We start from the raw sequence: 20,677 nt of genomic DNA, 5'->3' as shown, positions 1-20,677 counted from the left end.
CAGGCGGCATCTATGGAAATGAATAAACAGTTGACATTTTGGGCCAAGACCCTTCTTTGGGACTGGGAGGAAAAGGGGAAGATGCCAGAATAAAAAGGTGGGAAGGGAAGGGGGAGATGGGTAAAGTCAGGTGGGTAGGAAAAGTAAACGGCTGGAGAAGGAACCTGATAAGAAAGGGCACCTAGGGAGGTGATAGGCAGGTGAGAACAGGTAAGAGGCCAGAGTGGGGAATAGAAGTGGGGAGGGGGAGGGGAAAAATTACTAGAAGGAGAAATTGATGTTCATGCCATCAGGTTGGAGGCTACATAGATGGAATATGAGATGTTGCTCTTCCACCCTTCAAGGCAAAAGAGGCTGTGGACCGACGTATCTGAATGGGATTGGGGATGGGAATTAAAATATTTGGCCACCAGGAAGTTCTGCTTTTGACGGATGACGCATAGACACTCGACAAAGTGGTCCCCCAACTTGCATCAGGGTGCACCAGTGTGGAGGAGGCCACATTAGGAGCACCGGATACAATAGACTCACAGGTGAAGTGTTGCCTCACCTGGAAGGACCGTTGGGGGCCCTGAATGGAGGTGAGGAAGGAGGTCAATGGATAAGTGTGGCATCATGATGCTTGCAGGGATAAATGCTGGGAGGGTGACTAGTGGGGAGGGATGAATGGACAAGGGAATCATGGCAGGAGTGATCCCTGTGGAAAGTGGTGAATGGGGTGGAGGTAAAGTATTTGGTGGTAGGATCCCATTTAAGATGGCAGAAGTTGTGGAGTCTCAAGGGGTGGTAGGTGAGGCTGCAGGAAGATGAGGTGAGCATAGATGTCCGGAAATGGAGGAGATGGAGGTAGCCTCCAATCTGATGGCCTGAACGTCAGTTTTGCCTTTTTTTAAAACTTCTCCCACGCCTTTTTCTCACTCTGGCCTCTTGCCTCTTCTCACCTGCTTATCACGTCCCCCTGTTGCCCTTCCTTCTTCCCTTTCTCCCATGATTCACTCCTCGCTTTTCAGATTTCCAGCCCTTTACCTTTCTCACCCACCTGACTTCACCTATCATCTTCTCTCGCTGGCCCTCCTTGTCTTGGGCAATGTCGACTGTTTATTCAATTCCATGGATGCTGCCTGACCTACTGAGTTCCTCCAGCATTTTGTGTGTTTTTTATGTTCATTGTTATTTAATTTGTAAAGCTATGAATTGAATAAGCTAACTTCAGTTAAAGCAACAGTCCTAATTAAAGAAAACAATTATGCCAAGCTCGCTCAATCCCCTGAGCAGAAATGACATGAATCAAGATCATAGTCCGTATGTATTTTCAAGACCTCAGATCTGGCTTGGCTATGATTCCCTTTGTGATTAACAAAACCTAATGTAGCTCACTTTTCAGGCTTACGGGTGAAGGTTATGGAGGCTGTGTTGTGTGTGTAATACTGACACCTGCCTGGAAGTGATTTTAATAATCTAAATCGTACAAAAGTGTGTACTTCAATTTTCACCTGTTTCAGTTTTTTCCCCTCTTGTGTTTAAGACAATCTTATAAATTCCCCTTCAAGGAAGTCCCTAACTTCTGGTTTGTTTTCCCGTGTAGCCAGGCCAGGTTGTGAACTGGCCTGTATTTGTGGGCGCAAGTGTTAATGCCATGGTATAAGTGTACCTTTTACCTCTGTAACCTTTGTAAGGGAAACTGCAAGTGGGGAAAGTCCAATATTTTCTTTTGAACTACGAAGCAATTACTATTGTGATTTATTTGGACTAGATGGGATAGTTGGCCACTTTGGGATTGAGTAACTTAAATCATTACACATCCATATCAGTCCAGTCAAACTATATTTGCAGGTTAAAATGTATTGGATTTAAAATTTCCAACAGAACCTAGTGTTCCACTTTGATATAGAACCAAACGTGCCTCAACTACTCTATTTTCAAGATGGTCAGGGACACCTGTGAATCAGTAAGAAGCCCCTGGAACAAATGCCAAATGACTATTCAAATTTTCATTTAGTGTGAACAAGCAGTATAACTGCCAAACCTGATTGTGTATGCACCTTTCTGGAGAGATCACTGAATAATTAAACTTTTGTCCTTCCCTTGTTTAGCTATGATAATTGTAAGGCTGTTCCCGTTTTTGTGCCAGGTGAAGTTGTCAAATACAGCACAGCTCAATACACCTGCTTAACTATTGCTTACTAAGCCATTTGCAGTTCTTAAAATGTTATATTTTTGTACAACATTTTCATTAGATATATCTGTTTTTTTAGGTTCCATATAAATTAAAGGAGATGGATGTAGAATGTGACAACTACAATCAAATCCCAGAGTCTCCTATTGGAAGGGAGGAGGATACTCATCTCTACATGGTCCCAAAGAAATATCGAAAGGTCTGATGCAAGGAAAAGCCATACTTTGAGATAGTTTCATTCAACATCTGGCTGTCTTGAGTACTGAGGTTTAAAGTTAAATCAATACTTAAAGAGAACCAAGAAGATGTGATAATTCACTTTTGAAAGCTAAATTATTTTAATAATAATAGTTGTGTTCCTGTTCCAGCATATTATGCTTTAAGAAATTTATCACCCTGAAGGTGTGATGGGATTTGACCTGGTCTGCTTTCTAATGCTTGGCAAACTTCTGGCTATTTTGTTTTCCATAAGTCAGCCACCCAGATCTCTTTCTCAGGTTTCCATCGCAGTGTTTGTCAACCCACTGTCCTGGCATAAGAAGATTGAAGGTTATACAGTGGTGAAAAGCTCACAGAAGTGGATATGGAACTTTGAGGGATCTTGTGCTGTATTTTGTCGGGGAGAATATATGGATGTGTTGGCCAAGTTTCTGAATTAGCTAGCACTTTGCTTCTTCATTAACCTGGATTTTTTTGCCTGATCTTCAACCAGCATCTTTTTCCATTCTTCCCCTTCCTCTACTCTTATCTTCCCTCCCCTACTCTCCAACTCCAACCCCACCCACCTCCACCACCGTCACTTCCTTTTGAGGTAAATTTTTTTTTCTTCCATTGTTAATTGGGCAATGCAATAGCTGTATGCATTTTGGATTTAACTATCAGAATGATTATAAAGAACTCTTGGGCATCTGTCTAAATTATAAATGTATTTGTTTAGGTTACTATCAAATATTCAAAACTTGGTTTGGAAGACTTTGATTTCAAGCACTACAACAAGACTTTGTTTGCGGGGCTGGAGCCACACATTCCCAATGCTTACTGCAACTGCATGATTCAGGTCAGAGGCATTCTTTCAGTCTGTCATGGCCTTCCCATAGACAGCACTAATACATATTAAATGAAAGTGCATTAACACCCTGGTTGTGATTTTAATGTGGGGAAGTTTGCATTCTAGTTTTCTATGTTACCATGGGTTAGTACTTCATTCTGTAATTCATAATAATCTTCCATAAGGCCTTGGCCAAATCATAATTCTGCAAAACTTACAGATTCTATAATCACAGAATTACAAGACTTTTACAGCATGGGAAGGGCCATTTGATGTGCTAGTATTGAATTGGCTATACCCAAGAGCAATCCAGCTAATCCAATTCCCCTATCCTTGCCTCATAGTGCTGGAAATTCTTTCATTTCAGGTAGTTATCCATCTACCTTTGCTGCTATCAGATCATAATCGCTTTTTAAAAAGACATTTTCTTTTGCCTGTCATCATTTTTTGTCCCCATGTTTTCTTTTTGCTCATCCACTAGTAAGACATTTCTATTTATTCTGTCCCGTTAATGCTTTTAAATTTCTTAAATCTCTTTGCAACCTTCTCTCTTTACTTGAACAACCTGAGGTTCTCAGTCTCTGCACATAACTAATGTCCCTCATCCCCGTAATCAGTTTTAGTAAAGTTTCTTCTGCACTTTCTCAAGTCTTTATATTTAAATGTTTGTTGCCCAGAAATTGATGCAATATCAAGTTGTCATAGAGCCAGTGTTTTTTGCGGGAAAAGCTCTCAGAGGAATGTCTTGTTCTAGGTCAGGATCAGAAGTCAGGCGGATGGGGGAAAATAGTGGGTGTGACTATGCGCATGCTATATCATCACACTTAATTCACTGAGGTGCTCAAATTGAAACAATAGTTAATTTATTTTCTATTTATTGAATTGTAACGTGGAATAGGCCCTTCTGACCCTTTGAGCCATGCTGCCCAGCAACCCTTGCCTAATGACAGGACAATTTACAATGACCAATTAACCTACCAACCAGCACTTCTTTGGACTAGGAGAGGAAATTGGCGCACCCAGAGGAAACCCAAATGGTCACGGAGAACGTCAAACTCCTTACAGACAGTGGTGGGAATTGAACCTGGAACACTGATTCTATAAAGCATTGTGCTACCATGCCACCCCTCTGTAGTGTGATTGAAGTTCATTTATTTCCCTGTATAGAGCTATAGTTCATTTACAAACTCATTCTTTATTGCTAAATGGATACCACTGGTTTCATTATGCTTCCACTTTGTTGTGTACATATTCATGAGAAACTTATTTGTTTCCATGGCAACTATTTTTAAAAAAACAATCTTTGCAGTTTGCAAAGGTGAGAGAATGCTGTAAGTGGAATTAAAGTATTTACTAATGTAGATATAGGTAGACTGCTAATTGAATCATTGTTGAAAAGTGCGGGATAAACAAATTGATTTTCTTTTCCCACTCTAGAGTGAGTGTGTGTGTGTGTGTGTGTGTGTGTGTGTGTGTGAGTTTCAATGTCCTACACCTTCCGAATTTCCAGATACCACTGCCTGGTAGTAAAAAAAAACCACCTTGCAGGTGTTTCTCCATAAACAGGAAGAAACAGTAGAAAAAAAATAAGGAACAAGAGTGTGATAATGTCATGAAGCCACCTTGGTTTTAAAGATTTTGGCTGATCTTGTTCATTTTCCTGTTTTAAAAAAAAAAATCCTTGATTCTCTTATCATTCAAGTATTTATCTTGAATATCTGCAATAACTGCATCCACAGCCCTTGTAGAGAAAATTTCAAAGATTTACAACCCTCAAATCAAGTGCTTCCTTATCCAAATCATAAATGTCTGAACCCTTGCCCTGAGACTGTCATGTGTATTCAGCCAGAAGAAAGTGCCTCAGCATCCACCTGTCTGTTCTTTTCAAAATCTTGTTTTATTGCGGTAATCTCTCGTTCGTCTAAAATTCACGGAATTCTGACAACTCTTGCTTGGACTGTCTTCAGTTAACTCCTTTATTCTGGGAGGAAGGTAATTAGACTTTGACTCTTTCTGCTGGCTCTGAAGGATCCAACTAAAAGACTTCATTTCAGTTCCTTTTGGCTTTGGGTCTAGTCCTACTATATCAAAATGTTCCAAATTAGATATTTCTTAGTATTGAACTGTCTACCTCATTCCTGCATTGGGGAGATGGGACAGTTAAGCTGGTGTAGTAGTGAGTGAGTTGTTTTTTTTAAAATTATCCTTGAAGTACATTGTTTGGATGGGGTAGAATGAGCTGTGCTTTCTAACAGAAATATACCCTGTTTAATAGGGGAACTTTGTGGAAGGCTCTATTTTCCAGAAAAAAAGTCTTTTGCATCCATGTGAAAGCTTACAATCTAAGATGTATACAATCCAAATTACAAAAATTGTTTGTCTTAAATTTTTTTATGAATTTGTTTTGTTTCCTTTAATTTCTTCTCCCATTGAAGGTGTTGTATTTACTGGAGCCCATCCGCTGCCATGTTCAAAACCATCTGTGTCAGAAGGAGTTTTGCTTGGGCTGTGAACTTGGATTTCTATTTCACATGCTCGATCTCTCAAGAGGTGACCCATGTCAGGTAAATGAACGTTTGAGCTAGTCAAATGGACTTGACTTCTGTTTACTTGATGTGATTGTTGACTGTGATACATATGATGGGGATCGTTTTAAGTGCATCGCCTTGGCCAGAATTGCCATCCAGATTTTGCATATTATTAGAACCAACAGCTGCTGGAAACACTCTTGATAAAAAACAGGCAAAAGCTGTATGGAAAGCTCTATCATAAAAAATGGTCCAGTCAAAAAATTCCCATCTCATTAATTCACTGGATGTGGGTTGTGGCTGGCAAGGCCAGCGTTTATTGCTCATTCTTAGTTGCCCCTTAGAAGATGATAGTGAGTTAATTTCTTGAACAACTGTAGTCCTTCTGGGGAAGGCGCTTCCACAGTGCTGTTGAAGAGAATTCCATGATTTAGACCTATTGATAATAGAGGAACAGTGGTATGTCTCTCAAATCTCTTCCTTGGAAATCAGTCCCTCTTTAAGAAGATACTTCTAAAATTAAAGCTCTCTTTTAACTTTAATGATTAAATCCAATCAAAAATGTATTGTTGAGCTTTAATTTAATTGTACTAGGTAGCTTAGTTCTGAGATGTGGTTTACTCATGATGCGTGAATAGACTTGGAGCAGTGTTTCATGATGGCTGGTGGAAGGCACACAAGTAGTGTGAATAATTCAGGAAGTTTGCATTAAGCTGATAATTTTAGTACAATGAAGTGTATGTTGGAGAATTTAATAATTGTATTGTGGCGACCCACTTTCTGCGCAGGTGAACCGGCTCACAAGTAGCCAGCGCGTGGGGAAGAGACTTTGGTAATGCATCTCTGACGTCATTTCTGCCCAGAGAGGGTGGGTGCTAGAGATTAAATGCCAGTGCCGCGAAGTTTGAATAAACTAGTCTCAAAATGACTTACCGACTGCATGTCGTCTCTAGCTCTGTATGTAGTACATCACTACATTGGTGACCCCGACAGTCCAAACGGGATTTGGACCAAAAATGACCGACTCTTCATCTGTTCACGCAGTTTCGCTGAAACTGCTGACTTTCTGGACGCTGTGACCACACGTGTGGTTTAGCCAAGCAGAAGCCCAGTTCCAGATTTGGCAGATATCCTCTGATTCCACGCGTTACTACCATGTGGTGAGTGCCCTTGACCAAGGGACAGACGCCCGGGTTGTGGATTTCATACAGTCGCCTCCGGGAGAAAGCAAATATGAAGCATTCAAAGAGCTGCTCATTGGGAGCTTTAGCCTCTTGCGGTGTGAGCAGGGTGCCCGCCTGCTTCACCTGGATGGTTTGGGAGACAAGCTGCTGTCAGCATTGATGAACAAGATGCTGGCCCTGGCTGATGGACACAAGCCCTGCCTCATGTTTGAACAGGCGTTCCTAGAGCAGCTGCCCGAGGACATACATCTGCTGCTGGCCGACGCAGATTTCAGCGACCCCCGGAAGGTGGTGGCCCGGGCAGACGTGCTGTGGAAAGCCAAGAGGGAGAGCATGGCATCCGTCAGTCATTACCAGACCACGCACCCAACAGCAGACCAGACCAGGCCCAGCAGGGAGGCGCACACAACACAGAGGCAGGAGTGAGGAGGACAGTGAACAATGGTGTTTTCTACCACCAGCGGTGGGGCACAGAAGCCCGCCGTTGTCACCCGCCCTGCAAGGGCCAGGGCCAGCAGCCGCTAATGACTATGGCAGCTGGCCACCAGGACAGCCTCTTGTATGTCTGGGACAAACAGTCGGGATGCCGCTTCTTGGTTGACACCGGAATGGAAATCAGCATCTTGCCCCCAACGGGGTACAACGCCCGCAACAGGAAGCCAGGACCCACCCTGAGGGCCGCAAATGGCAGCACGATACGGACCTACGGCACCCGCACAGTGCAGCTGCAGTTCGGCGCCAGCTGGTTCACATGGGACTTCACACTGGCTGCGGTGGCCCAACCACTCCTGGGGGTGGACTCCTTGCGAGCTCACAGCCTGCTGGTCAACTTGCAAGGGAAAAGACTGGTACATGCCAAGACTTTCCAGATGTTCTCCCTGGATGAAGCCAAGTTGCTGGCCCCACACCTGGACTCCATCACGCTGTCGGACAACAAATTCACCAGAACCCTGGCGGACTTTCCATCGATTCTGGCACCGCAGTTCATGGCAGCCATGCCCAGACATGGGGTACAGCACCACATCCTGACCCAGGGACCACCCCTCCACGCCCGCGCACGAAGGCTCCCCCCAAAAAAGTTCCGCCTGGCGAAGGAGGAGTTCAAGAGGATGGAGGAATTGGGGATCGTATGGAGGTCCGACAGCCCACGGGCCTACCCCCTGCACATGGTGCCCAAAGCAGCTGGGGGATGGTGACCATGCGGCAACTACCGCAGACTGAACAAGGCTACAACTCCAGACCGCTACCCCGTGCCGCACATTCAGGACTTTGCAGCAAACCTGCACGAGGCAAGAATATTTTCCAAAGTAGACCTCGTCTGGGGATACCATCAAATCCCGGTGCACCCTGAAGACATCCCCAAAACGGCACTCATCACCCAGTTTGGCCTGAAGAATGCCGCACAGACGTTCCAGCGGCTAATGGATGCGGTGGGACGCAACCTGGACTTTGCGTTCATCTATTTGGACGACATCCTTATAGCCAGCAGTTGTCGTCAGGAGCATCTGTCCCACCTCCACCAGCTCTACTTCCGCCTGAGTGATCTCGGCCTCACGATCAACCCGGCCAAATGCCAGTTCAGTCTCGATACCATTGACTTCCTGGGCCACAGGATTACCAAAGACGGGGCAACACCCCTGCCCGCCAAGGTAGACGCGATCCACCACTTTGCCCGGCCCAACGCGGTCAAAGGCCTGCAGGAGTTCGTTGGTATGGTGAACTTCTACCACCGTTTCCTCCCCTCAGCAGCCTGTATCATGCGCCCTTTGTACACCCTGATGTCGGGTAAAGGCAAGGACATTACTTGGGACGAGGAGGCCGCGGCCGCTCTCGTTAAAGCCAAGGAAGCCTCGGCAGATGCCGCGATGCTGGTGCACACCAGAATGGACGTTCCGACCGCAGTCACGGTGGATGCATCCGACACAGCAGTCGGTGGGGTGCTGGCAACCCCTGGGGTTCTTCAGCAAGCACCTACAACCTCCCGAGCTCAAGTACAGTGCTTTCGACCGGGAGCTGTTGGAACTGTATCTGGCAATCTGGCATTTTAGGTACTACTTAGAAGGCAGGCCGTTCACCGTGTTCACGGACCACAAACCATTAACGTTTGCATTCACGAAGGTGTCCGATCCCTGGTCGGCTCACCAGCAGTGACATCTGTCCTACTTGTCCGAGTACACAACGGACATCCAGCATGTCTCGAGAAAGGACAACGTCGTGGCGGACGCACTCTCCAGACCAGCTGTCCAGGCCCTGTCCCGGGGGGTGGACTATGCAGCACTGGCGGAGGCGCAGCAGGCAGACGACAAGATGCCCAGCTACAGGACCGCAGTCTCGGTTTTGCAGCTGCAAGACTTTCTCGTAGGCTGCTGATCCAGACTGTGAACATGGGGGGGGGGGGTGGTGGTTATGTGGCGACCCACTTTCTGTGCAGGCGAACCGGCTCACAAATAGCCAGCACACGGAGAGAGACTTTGGTAATGCTCCTCTGATGTCATTTCCGCCCGGAGAAGGTGGGCACTAGGGATTTAATGCCAGCGCCGCAAGGTTTGAATAAACTAGTCTCAAAACGACTTACCGACTGCATGTCGTCTCTAGCTCTGTATGTAGTACATCGCTACAGTATGAACTTGGATAAAGGTGAAATAACTAATTTCAGTTCTGCAATTTTAAAACAGGAAATGGTGAATTTGCAAAGCAGCTTAGTCAGTGTCTCAAAGAAGATTTCCATGCACAATGTTAATTTATCTTTCAGGTGCTGAATGGTGTGCTTTATATTTCTAGTTTCAATTAATTCTAGTGTGGGGGCAGGTGTAGCATTTCTCCCGTTTGCAGGGATGAGTGCCCGGAGGGGGGTCAGTGGGGAGGGATGGGGGGGGATGAATGGACAAGGGAGTCGCGTAGGGAGCGATCCCTACGGAAAGCTGAGAGTGGGGGGGGGAGGGGAAGATGTGTCTGGTGGTGGGATCATGTAGAAAGAAGGTGGCGGAAGTTACGGAGTATCATACGTTGGATAGTGGATAGTGCTACACCTGCCCCCACACTTCTTCCCTTACCACCAACCCAGGCCCCAGACAGTCCTTTCAGGTGAGGCACCACTTCACCTGCGAGTCAACTGGGGCGATGTACTGTATCCGGTGCTCCCGATGTGGCCATTTATACATTGGGGAGACCCACCGCAGACTGGGAGACTGTTTCGCCGAACACCGGCGCTCAGTCCTCCAGCAGTGGCGGGATCTCCCTGTGGCCACACACTTCAATTCCACAGACCACTCCCACTCCGACATGTCTGTCCATGGCCTCCTCTACCGTCAAGATGAGGCCACACGCAGGTCGATGGAGCAATACCTTATCTCCCGCCTAGGTAGCCTCCTACCTGCCGGCATGAACATCCAACTCACAGACCTCAGTTGATACCCCTGCCCACCCCCCCCCCCTTACCCCCATCCCTATCTATTATTTTAGTCTGGTTCTCTTTCTCTCTCTTTTACCTCCCTCACTATAATCTCCCCCCAGCCCTACCTTTCTTTCTCTTTTATTTCCCATAATTCTCCACCTTCCCCCTAGCCTATTTCCCTCCAGCCTATCACTTCCCAGCTCTCCACTTCATCCCTCCCCCCACTTCTTATCCCCTCTCCACCATCCCATGTTACTTCACTCCTGCTGAAGGGTTTCGGCCTGAAACATCGTCACTACCTCCTCCCGTAGAAGCTGTCTGGCCTGCTGAGTTCTGCCAGCATTTTGTGCTTTTCCTGATATCCAATATTTTTGTCACCTTTTTTGCAATTAATTTTTATTTCAAGACCATTCTATCCTTTCTGTGGTCTCTTCCCCAGTTGCAATTATTTTGTAGGTCAGGGTGCCTTAGATGCTTCCAAGGCAATTCTATCTAGTTCTGAAAAAACGCACAGATTTTTCAATAGACAACATTTGGCTGGTTTACCTGCTGTGTAGGTGGTGAATTGCCAGCTTTTAGTTGACATTTGATTCCTGCTATGATTGGCAGCAACAAGAGTGGGTCTTTAAGTTTGTATTCTACCACTTTTGCCAATATTGTATGCAGTTGCATTTTGCTGTTATCAGAACATGAAACTTAAGACCGTACAGCACAGGAACAGGCCCTTCAGTGCTGACCACGATGTCCACCGGACTAATCCAAGGTACTTGCACTTGGTCCATGTCCCTCTACTCCCTCCATGTCTGTTCTGTCTATCTATATGCCTGTTAAATATTTATGTCGTATCTGCTTCTACCATTCCTCAAAGCACATTCTAGGCACCCGCCGCTCTGTATGGAAATATGGCCTAACCTGTTTTGTACAGCTTCAACATGACTTTCTGACTTTGGTCTTTAAGTGCCCCGACCGAGGAAGGCAACCATAATGTATCACACCAATACTGGAAAAACTCTGCAGGTCAGGCAGCGTCTATGGAGGGGCATAAATGATTGCATTTTGGGCAACGACCGTCCATCTGGGCAAGCATGATGTATGCTTTTTATCACACTATCCACGTGTGTTGCCACTTTCAGAGAGCTATGCTTCTGAGATCCAAGCTCTGTTTCAAAGCTTATTGTGCAGTTTTTTTAAAACAGAAAACTGTTCCAAAACTGAAGTGGAATCTTGTGCATCTTTGAACCCCTGCTAGTAGAAAATAACTCCAGAGTCAATGTGATGTGCAGCACAATTCATGAGGTGTCCCAATATGTGGTCACCATTTTTGTGACCATGCATGCCCAGTGGTTCTACCAGACTACCAGCTAATGATATAGTGATATAATTATTTCACAGCAATTGCTTGCAACATTGCAACATAGTGAAAGCATGAAGCAAACCCTGCGTATGAGAGGCTGTAGGTCAAGCCTCAAGAACTTCTATATAACTGCATGAATTTAAATGCTAGCACCTTAATCTAGGGCTCATGCCAAATGCCACTGATCTAATTTGCTAGCTACTAACTGCTTACTCCTGGTTCTAGATGCCAAAGTATCCCCACCCAAGATGGCTAAGAAATATGCCCATGTGGTCAACCCATCTTCCAGAATGCCTAGTGACAGTAACTTTAGACTTTCCTTCTGTCTTTATTTCCAAAACTCTGGCACAGAGTTCAATCCATGGGGAAACTGATCTTAATCCTGCTGCACCAGCTTAATTACTACTGAGACTTTCTTGTAACTAAAAGAGAAAGACCAAAGCAACCTTTTCCAGCTTGGCCTTACAATTTATCATGGGATTCAATATTTGAACATGCCTGTATCCTCGAATGTTGAAACAGGTGAATGTCCGATTTGTGTCCTCTAATTGGTCCTTTTCAAGTGATCTCTCAAGCCATAAAATGACATATTAGGAGGTATGCACAAATAATGTTCTTTGTGTAGTCTGTTGTTGAAGAGTTCTTCTCTTACCTCTGGCACATGCCCCGTCAAAAATAAATAGCAGGCAAAAATCAATGAATTCCAGAAAAAGAACTGCTTCCTACCAGGGTATATAATACAAGTAGTCCCAGCATTTCACAAGGGTTCAATTTCAGTGAACTGTGTAGCAGGGCTAATTAGGAAGACTAACAGAATTTTGCTGTTTATTGCCAGAGAATTGAATGTTAAAAATGGGGGCATTATTCTTGTTTAAGGAAGGAATGTAAATGTGTTGGAAGCAGTTAAGCAAGTGTTTATTGGGTGAATACCTGGAATGGGGAAGGTTGTGTAGTGAGGAAAAATTTGGACTGAGGTTTTTCTCTGGAGTTTGGAGCCATGAAAAAAGACTTGGTTGAAACACAAGATCTTGCAGGGTCATGACAGGGTCAATATTTCTTGTGGGGAAAAGTTAGAACTAGGAGTCGCTGTTTGAAGATGAGGGGTTGCCCATTTAAAATGGGTAAGACAAATTTATTTCTCTTGATGGTCATGAATCTTTCAAAAGTGTGTTTATATATTATGGCAAATAAGGCTCTTGATAATTAAGTGGGTGAAAAGGTTGCTGTAGATAAATGGGAATGAGGTGTTGAGGTTATAAATCAGGTCACTGAAATCTTGCTGAATGGTGAAGCAAGCTTGAGGGGTCTTCTAGCTTCTCCCAGTTTATACATGTTTGTGTTGGTATGTTTGTTGAATGGTAGACCAAAACTGAGAAAACATTTTGAAATAAGATTGGAAGTAACAAATTGAATATTAAACTCGTTGTCAACAGCTAAACCAAGTAAACAGATCGATAGGTCGGTCAGAAACACTTCATATCATTGTGACTTGTCTATCCATCTCGAAACCTGCACGTCATGGGAAGAACTTTGGGTGGACATTTGAGAGAAAGCTTCATTTTCCTCCATTGACTTACAAATACTGGAAACGTACAACAGGCTCTGGGAGTGGGGGGGGGCAAAACAAGTGTTTAATATTATGGTTGTAAACATTTAAAAGGCAGGGAGAAGAGAAATTCTGCACTTTGACAGGTTGAGCCACCTTCCTTTGTGTTAATTAGTGCGATGGCTTCTCTTGAATAGAGGCAACTTTGTAGAATTAACTGATGGTTAACAATACTCTTCTCTGCTGTCAAGCATTTTGTAACTAATCTCAAAAACAGATGACCACAGTTGCAGTTAAGCTACGGGCGGCTGTAAAGTTAGGGATTTTAAAAGTAATTTTTTGTTTCTTTTTTAATTATGTCTAATAGGCCAGCAATTTCCTTCGTGCTTTCCGAACTATTCCCGAGGCATCAGCTCTGGGCTTGATCTTGGCAGATTCAGATGAAGCAACTGGAAAGGTGAATCTTGGCAGACTCGTACAAAGCTGGAACCGGTTCATATTGACGCAGCTACACCAGGAGACACAGGAGCAGGAAGGACCACAGGCCTATCGGAGTGTCATGGGGAGGTGAGGCAGCACCTTTAGTAAGATAGATTGTAGATTCGGTTACATAATGTCCATGCTTCGGATACATTGCCCTGTACAATCGGAAATACTTGTACTTCAGGGGAATCTATCATTGGTATCTTTTCGATTGTTGTGAACAGAGCAGCCATTTCTGAAAATTCATTATTTGACTTTTTTTTTGGTACCACTGCATAGCTGATGTTATCTGTCTTGTATTTAGACTGCTGTAGGTAACACTGTACCTCAGAACCAAAGGAAGATATTTTGATGTGGTTTTGCTTCTATCTTCACTGTTCACTCTACTGTATTCTAAATCCTATTACTGTAGTGAATGGAGAAAAGTCTTCATGGTTTGTGATACCCCCTTGTCCTTCATATGCCAAAATTCAAGGTCTGTTTGTATTATGTTGATAATAATGTTCTATTTAAATGCAACACTCTCATGAATAGTTTTGTTTTCAACTTCAGTACGTTTGGATCCTCTGGTGAGTCTGTAATAGGGAAGCTGTTTGGTTGTGAAGTTGAGAACTGTAGCACTTGCCGTTGTGGGAAAGAAACTGTTCGAGTTTCTTCAAGCCTGCTTTTCACATTGCAATATCCTGATATAAATATTGTTGGTGAGTAATGCATGAAAACTTTGTTTTGCCATCACTATTAGACCTTTTCACCAGAATAATTGTGTGTGTGAAACTCAGTTCCCTGTGACTTTGCGTAGTTTTTGTATTTCATTTACAAAAGTGTCAATTTAACTAAATGTCAGTAACTCATGAAATGCATTGCTCTCAAAATGCTTTGTATGTGAAGAAAGTTTTTAAAAAGTGTTTCAATGTACTTTGTCAGCTTTTTGCATTCATAATTTAGAAATGCTCTATGTAAACTTGCCACATAGTGATTTCAGTGTTCCACTCGTATCAGAGCTTTGTGCCATAGAGAAAATCCTAGGTTAGAACCAATTCCCAAATTGCCACATGTTTTAATCAAGAAATTCAAATTCAGAGAAATCTGCATAGGATGAAAGTGACAGTGTTTGACTTGCATTCCTACACCTGATCCAGTTGTCCTCCATTCTCTAACCTTGTTTTACCTGAAGTTTACATTGTCTTGTCTTCCCAAATGGTAATCTACTTGTAATATATTGCTCATTGGGTTCCAGTGAGCACTCTCTATTGGTCTGTACTGCAATAATCTACCCTTAGATTTGGCTTAAGCTGAAACAATAGTGTATCAGAGGTACAGAACATCTGAATCAAACTGCTGTGCATCCTATGATGATTTTATGAAAGTAACCAATTATGTAAGACCATTAGATAAACCTACCAACATAACATTTATTAAAAAAAATACTAAGCAGATTATGTGAGGAACAGAAGTCATTCCCTATTTCATATTCAGATTTATTAATATACATGGAAGTGTACAGTGAAATGTATCATCTGTGTTAACAACCAATACACAACGGACATACTTAGCAGCCCGCATTGTTACCACACATTCCAGCACCAACATAGCATGCCCATAATGCTCAGCAAAACAAAACAGAACAGAAGCAACATACCAACACCAAAACAAGCCTTTTTCTCCCTCCCACCCATTCAGTGAGGTATTGATGAAGAAATTTTTTTTTTAAATATTGGAATGTGCTAAAATTGTAAATAGACAGGAGCTGGTGTGTGTGTGTGTGTGTGTGGGGGGGGGGTGTCTGCTTTGTATTTATTCTGTGAGTTTGATTCTCAAAAACCCTCTATTATACTTAAGAGGTGCCTCTTTTTACTTCAGACAAAACTATTCGGCAGTATGAATTTGCTGAAGTGCTGAAAAGAAGTATCTGCCTTGAACAGAACACCCAGGCCTGGTGTGAAAATTGTGAGAAGTACCAGCCCACGGTTTGTACAATTAGATTGGGGAAGGAGCAAGGGGTGCAGCTATTTTGGCAGTGATGTCTTGTTATCTTTTTGTAGCTATGTAGAAAGCCAGAATGACACTGACTTTGCACATTGAGAATGATGAGTTGGTTTCGAAAGGAGCAGCTTCGGATCAGGCGATAATTTTTGAGAAATTAAGGAGCTTGTAGTTGAATTGTTCTCAAGTATTTGACTTGGATCAGTGTATTGAGCTGTCTAATATCAAACAAGAATTTCAAAACTACCTTTCATTAATGTATGCAGTTCAGTGTGGTCTGACTGGAGATGTTTAAAGATTTCCTGCCAGGATGTCCTCTGCAACATCTGCTGTGCTGTTGTCCTGAACTTCCATCACCTGTTCTTTGACTTAGTAGGTTGCCAAAGTATGGTTAAGTTTTCAGTCATGAATTTTACAGTGCCTGTGAGCAGGACACTCACTTCAGAATGGTCTTGGGACAGCCTGTCTCCAGCAAACTTAAAAGCTTATTTCTTGATTCTGTCTCTCTCTTTCTCCCTCCCCCACCCCCCCCCCCCCACCAAAAAAAAGCTTACTAAATACAGTGATCTGGCCTGGAAGATTATCTACCATTTTTTGTGCAGATGCTCCCAGGCCAGTACTGAAAAGTTGAGTCCTAGGAGATGCAAATCTCTGGAAAAAGCTCTTGTGCTTGTAACCCATTTTATCAGTTCTAATGCTGGTGAAAATTTGGTTACATTATTAATTTAAGTAATTCTAGGACTGTTGATGTCCCATTTTTGTAGCCAATGCAAAAATTTTGGTGCATTTACAGTGGCATGCAAAAGTTTGGGCACCCCTGGTCAAAATTTCTGTTACTGTGAATAGCTAAGCGAGTAAAAGATGACCTGATTTCCAAAAAGCATAAAGTTAAAGATGACACATTTCTTTAATATTTTAAGCAAGATTACTTTAATTTTCATCTTTAACAGTTTCAAAATAACAAAAAAAGGAAATGGGGCCCAAAGCAAAAGTTTGGGCAGCCTTACATGGTCAGTACTTGGTCAGTCAGTAACACCCCCTTTGGCAAGTATCACAGCTTGGTGAATGCTTTCTTTAGCCAGCTAAGAGTCCTTCAATTCTTGTTTGGGGGATTTTTGCCCATTCTTCCTTGCAAAAGGCTTAAAAGTTCTGTGAGATTCTTGGGCCATCTTGCAGGCACTGCTCTTTTGAGGTCTATCCACAGATTTCCGATGATGTTTAGGTCGGGGGACTGTGAGGGCCATGGCAAAACCTTCAGCTTGCGCCTCTTGAGGTAGTCCATTGTGGATTTTGAAGTGTGTTTAGGATCATTATCTTGTTGTAGAAGCTATCCTCTTTTCATATTCAGCTTTTTTACAGACAGTGTGATGTTTGCTTCCAGAAATTTGCTGCATTCTTCCCTCTACCAGTGAAATGTTCCCTGTGCCACTGCCTGCAACACAAGCCCAAAGCATGATTGATCCACCCCCGTGCTTAACAGTTGGAGAGGTGTTCTTTTCATGAAATTCTGCACCCTTTTTTCTCCAAAAATACCTTTGCTCATTGTGGTCAAAAGGTTCTATTTTAACTTCATCAGTCCACAGGACTTGTTTCCAAAATGCATCAGGCTTGTTTAGATGTTCCTTTGCAAACTTCTGACGCTGAATTTTGTGGTGAGGACACAGGAAAGGTTTTCTTCTGATGTCTCTTCCATGAAGGTCATATTTATGCAGATGTCACTGCACAGTAGAACAGTGCACCACCACTGCAGAGTCTGCTAAATCTTCCTGAAGGTCTTTTGCAGTCAAACGGGGGTTTTGATTTGCCTTTCTAGCAATCCTACAAACAGTTCTCTCAAAGTTTTCTTGGTCTTCCAGACCACCACCGTTCCTGTTAACTGCCATTTCTTAATTACATTACAAACTGAGGAAATGGCTACCTGAAAACACTCTGCTATCTTCTTATAGCCTTCTGCTTTGTGGGCATCATTTATTTTAATTTTCAGAGTGCTAGACAGCTGCTTAGAGGAGCCCATGGTTGTTGGGACAAGGTTTGAGGAGTCAGGGTATTTATAAAGCTTTGAAATTTGCATCACCTGGCCTTTCCTAACAATGACTGCGAACAAGCCATAGCCCTAACAAGCTAATGAAGGTCTGAGACCTTGGTAAAAGTTATCTGAGAGCTCAAATCTTTTGGGGTGCCCAAACCTTTGCATGGTGCTCCTTTCATTTTTTCCCCACTCTAAAATTGTACAAAACAAAAATAATACACTAATCTTGCTTAAAGTGTTGAAAAGAATGTTTCATCTTTAACTTTATGACTTTTGGAGATCAGTTGATCTTCCACTCACTTAACTATTCACAGTAACGGAAATTTTGATCAGGGGTGCCCAAGCTTTTGCATGCCACTGTAAGTAGGAAACTTGCTGCAAAACGATGGAGGGAATAAATTAAAAATGAATTATTTTCCCTTAAATTCATTAATTGATAAGTGTGTTTTGTTATGGCACCTATGAATGTATTTTAGATTTCAATTTAATGGTCATGTATAATGGCTATTCTACAGAATATAATTTAAATTATTTCAAAAGTGTCTTAAATCAAGGCTTCTGCTTCAATAGCTGCACCCTGGGAAAAATAGATTGGAGTCTTTGATGACTGTTGGTCTTTGAGCTGAGTGAGTATTGGTGACTCAGTATTTCATGTCACTGCATTGCCACCTTTTGGTGCTCAATCAAAATGCCCCATACACTGACTCTACTGAGCTTCCAATGTTGATTAGATATTGTTTTCCTCCAGGTTCAAACCAGGAATATTCGATGCTTACCAGATGTTCTTGTTATTAACTGTGAAGTCAATAGCACTAAAGAAGCTGAATTTTGGAAATGCCAAGCAGAGGTCTGTTGTTAATTCAAATGTGTATCCTATTAAATATCTGCCAAATGTATTTTCAGGGTTTGCATCCTATTTGCAAAATAGGAAGTTTTCCCTCTTTAAAGAAGATTCTGGAATTAATTAATAAATTATTTGGTGCAGACAGAAGATAATTTCAGTGATTCCCTGATTTTTTTTTTTGAAGAGAAAGTTGGTGGTTGTAATTGCCGATCGCTTTAGAATTCTTCTTTAGTGGCTTGAAGTACTATTGGGAGATGCTAAGAGTAGTTTGCCTGAGGGATGAAATGTGTGATGATTTTAAGTTAACTTCAATAAGAGATAAGATTTATACTCTGAAAAACAAGATTAGTTAGTACTTGAAAAACCATTTGAGATTTTGAGTTCGCTGTCAAGTTCAGGTTTATTGTCATCAGAGTAAAACCAGACCAAGGTGAACCCAGACAACATGCATCACATACGCACATAAGCCAAAATATTATACTATAAATAAGTTATAAAATAGAATTCAAAATGCATGTAGTGCACAACAAGGGTAAACAGTAAACAGTTTGCTGTACTAGTGACGAGAGCTCAGTGGTGGCAGGCTATTTGTTAGTTTGACTGCCTGATGGAGGAAGCTGTCACACGGTCTGGCAGTCCCAGTCCTGATGCTCCTGTACCTCCTTCCTAATGGTAGTGGGTCAAAGAGATTGTGGGATGGGTGGTGAGAATCCTCAACAAAGCGTTGGGACCTTTGTCTACAAATCTCCTGGTAAATGTCACAAATGAGGCTGAAGGAGATCTTGATCCTCTTGTTAGTTTTTACTATCCTCTGTAGGCCCTCGCTAACCGACACCTTGCAGTTTCCGAACCACACAATGATGCAGCCAGACAGGACATTCTCAATGGTGCTCCTGTAGAAAGTTGTAGAATGGGGGTGGGGAGCCTTGCATGCTTCAATTGCCTCAAAGTGTAGCTGTTGCTTTGCCTTCTTGGCTGGTGAGAGGTGTTGTAGGTCCAGGTTAGATCGTCTGTTATGCTCACACCAAGGAACTTTGTGCTCTTCACACTCTCCACGGCAGAGCCATTGATGTGCAGTGGACAGTGGTTGACCTGAGCCTTCCTGAAGTCCACAATCTTCTCTTTTGTCTTGTCCACGTTGAGACTCTGGTTGTTGTCGAATGGTGCAAGAACAAGCCCCTCTGCCTCATCCTTGTTGCTGATGAGGCCAACCACTGTAGTATCATCAGTGAACTTGATGTGGTTTGAGCCCCCGAACTGAAGGGACCGTCCTGATCCCGAAGCAGTGCACGAACCTCTGCAGTCAGCCATGGTTTCTGGTTTACCCTGGTCATGTAGTGTCTAATCAGGGTAACATCTTTGATGCATTTTCCAATGTAGCCAGTCACCGATCCTGCCATCAGTGTTGACGTGATGATTGTAGGTAGCTGCCTCCCTGAATATGCTCCAGTCTGTGCTTTTGAAACAGTCCTGCAGTGCTGAAGAGGCACTTTCTGGCCAGGGTTGAGTGTATTATGGTTGGGGTGAGTGGCATCAAGGTTGCAGATTGCCCCATAGAACTCCTGCAGTGCTTCCCCAGCACAAGCTCCGGGTGGAGGGGGGGATGTAAATAGCAACAATCATATGGCAGTGTGATTCTTCTTACTCACTCAATAAGTAGAAGTGCCTGCACTTCACCATTTTTAAAAACTGTGGTGAGTAGTGGGCTGAGGCGTTCACACACCAATTCTAGACCAATATATTTTTCTGGGGTTTGTTGCTACTGTGTGTACTATTGAATTGTATTGATGAGGAAAATGTTAAATTTAATGTATTATCTTTGTAACTGGGATAGGAGAAGGGGCTGTACTGTTAGTCTGCTTTCTATCCTATCAGCTAGGGGCCCCAGGAAGTGAATATGAAGGCATTGTAGGTTGTTAATGGGCTTGAACTTCACTCTGATGTACTTGGCAAGCACTTGTGGGTGACTGTTTAGCAAGAATAGGCTAGAATTTGGTTGTAAGGTTTTCTATGTCCAAACATTTGACTTGGTTGCATCAATTAAATGAAATCTCAGTTATCAGGCATGAGTCAGCATCAGTGGAGGTGGGTATTCAAATTCAAATCCC

General features: G+C 43.1%; 1 protein-coding gene across 11 annotated transcripts in view; it reads left to right on the top strand.

Annotated features, from left to right (window-relative positions):
- Positions 1 to 20,677, top strand: part of pan2 (poly(A) specific ribonuclease subunit PAN2) — a 115,264-nt gene that overhangs the window by 23,660 nt on the left and 70,927 nt on the right. For all 11 annotated transcript variants that reach the window (XR_009509009.1, XM_059956347.1, XM_059956344.1 and 8 more), the window contains exons 9-15: positions 2,256 to 2,375; positions 3,114 to 3,233; positions 5,660 to 5,788; positions 13,598 to 13,797; positions 14,266 to 14,414; positions 15,574 to 15,680; positions 18,474 to 18,572. Coding sequence is in view for 10 of the 11 variants with exons in the window: in XM_059956347.1 (XP_059812330.1) it covers positions 2,256 to 2,375; positions 3,114 to 3,233; positions 5,660 to 5,788; positions 13,598 to 13,797; positions 14,266 to 14,414; positions 15,574 to 15,680; positions 18,474 to 18,572 (924 nt within the window). In the remaining variant the exon portion in view is untranslated. The remainder of the gene's footprint in view (positions 1 to 2,255; positions 2,376 to 3,113; positions 3,234 to 5,659; positions 5,789 to 13,597; positions 13,798 to 14,265; positions 14,415 to 15,573; positions 15,681 to 18,473; positions 18,573 to 20,677) is intronic.

Source organism: Hypanus sabinus, chromosome X1 (assembly GCF_030144855.1).
Source record: "Hypanus sabinus isolate sHypSab1 chromosome X1, sHypSab1.hap1, whole genome shotgun sequence".
Lineage (NCBI taxonomy): Eukaryota > Metazoa > Chordata > Chondrichthyes > Myliobatiformes > Dasyatidae > Hypanus > Hypanus sabinus.
This window is presented reverse-complemented; position numbering and strand designations above follow the sequence as displayed.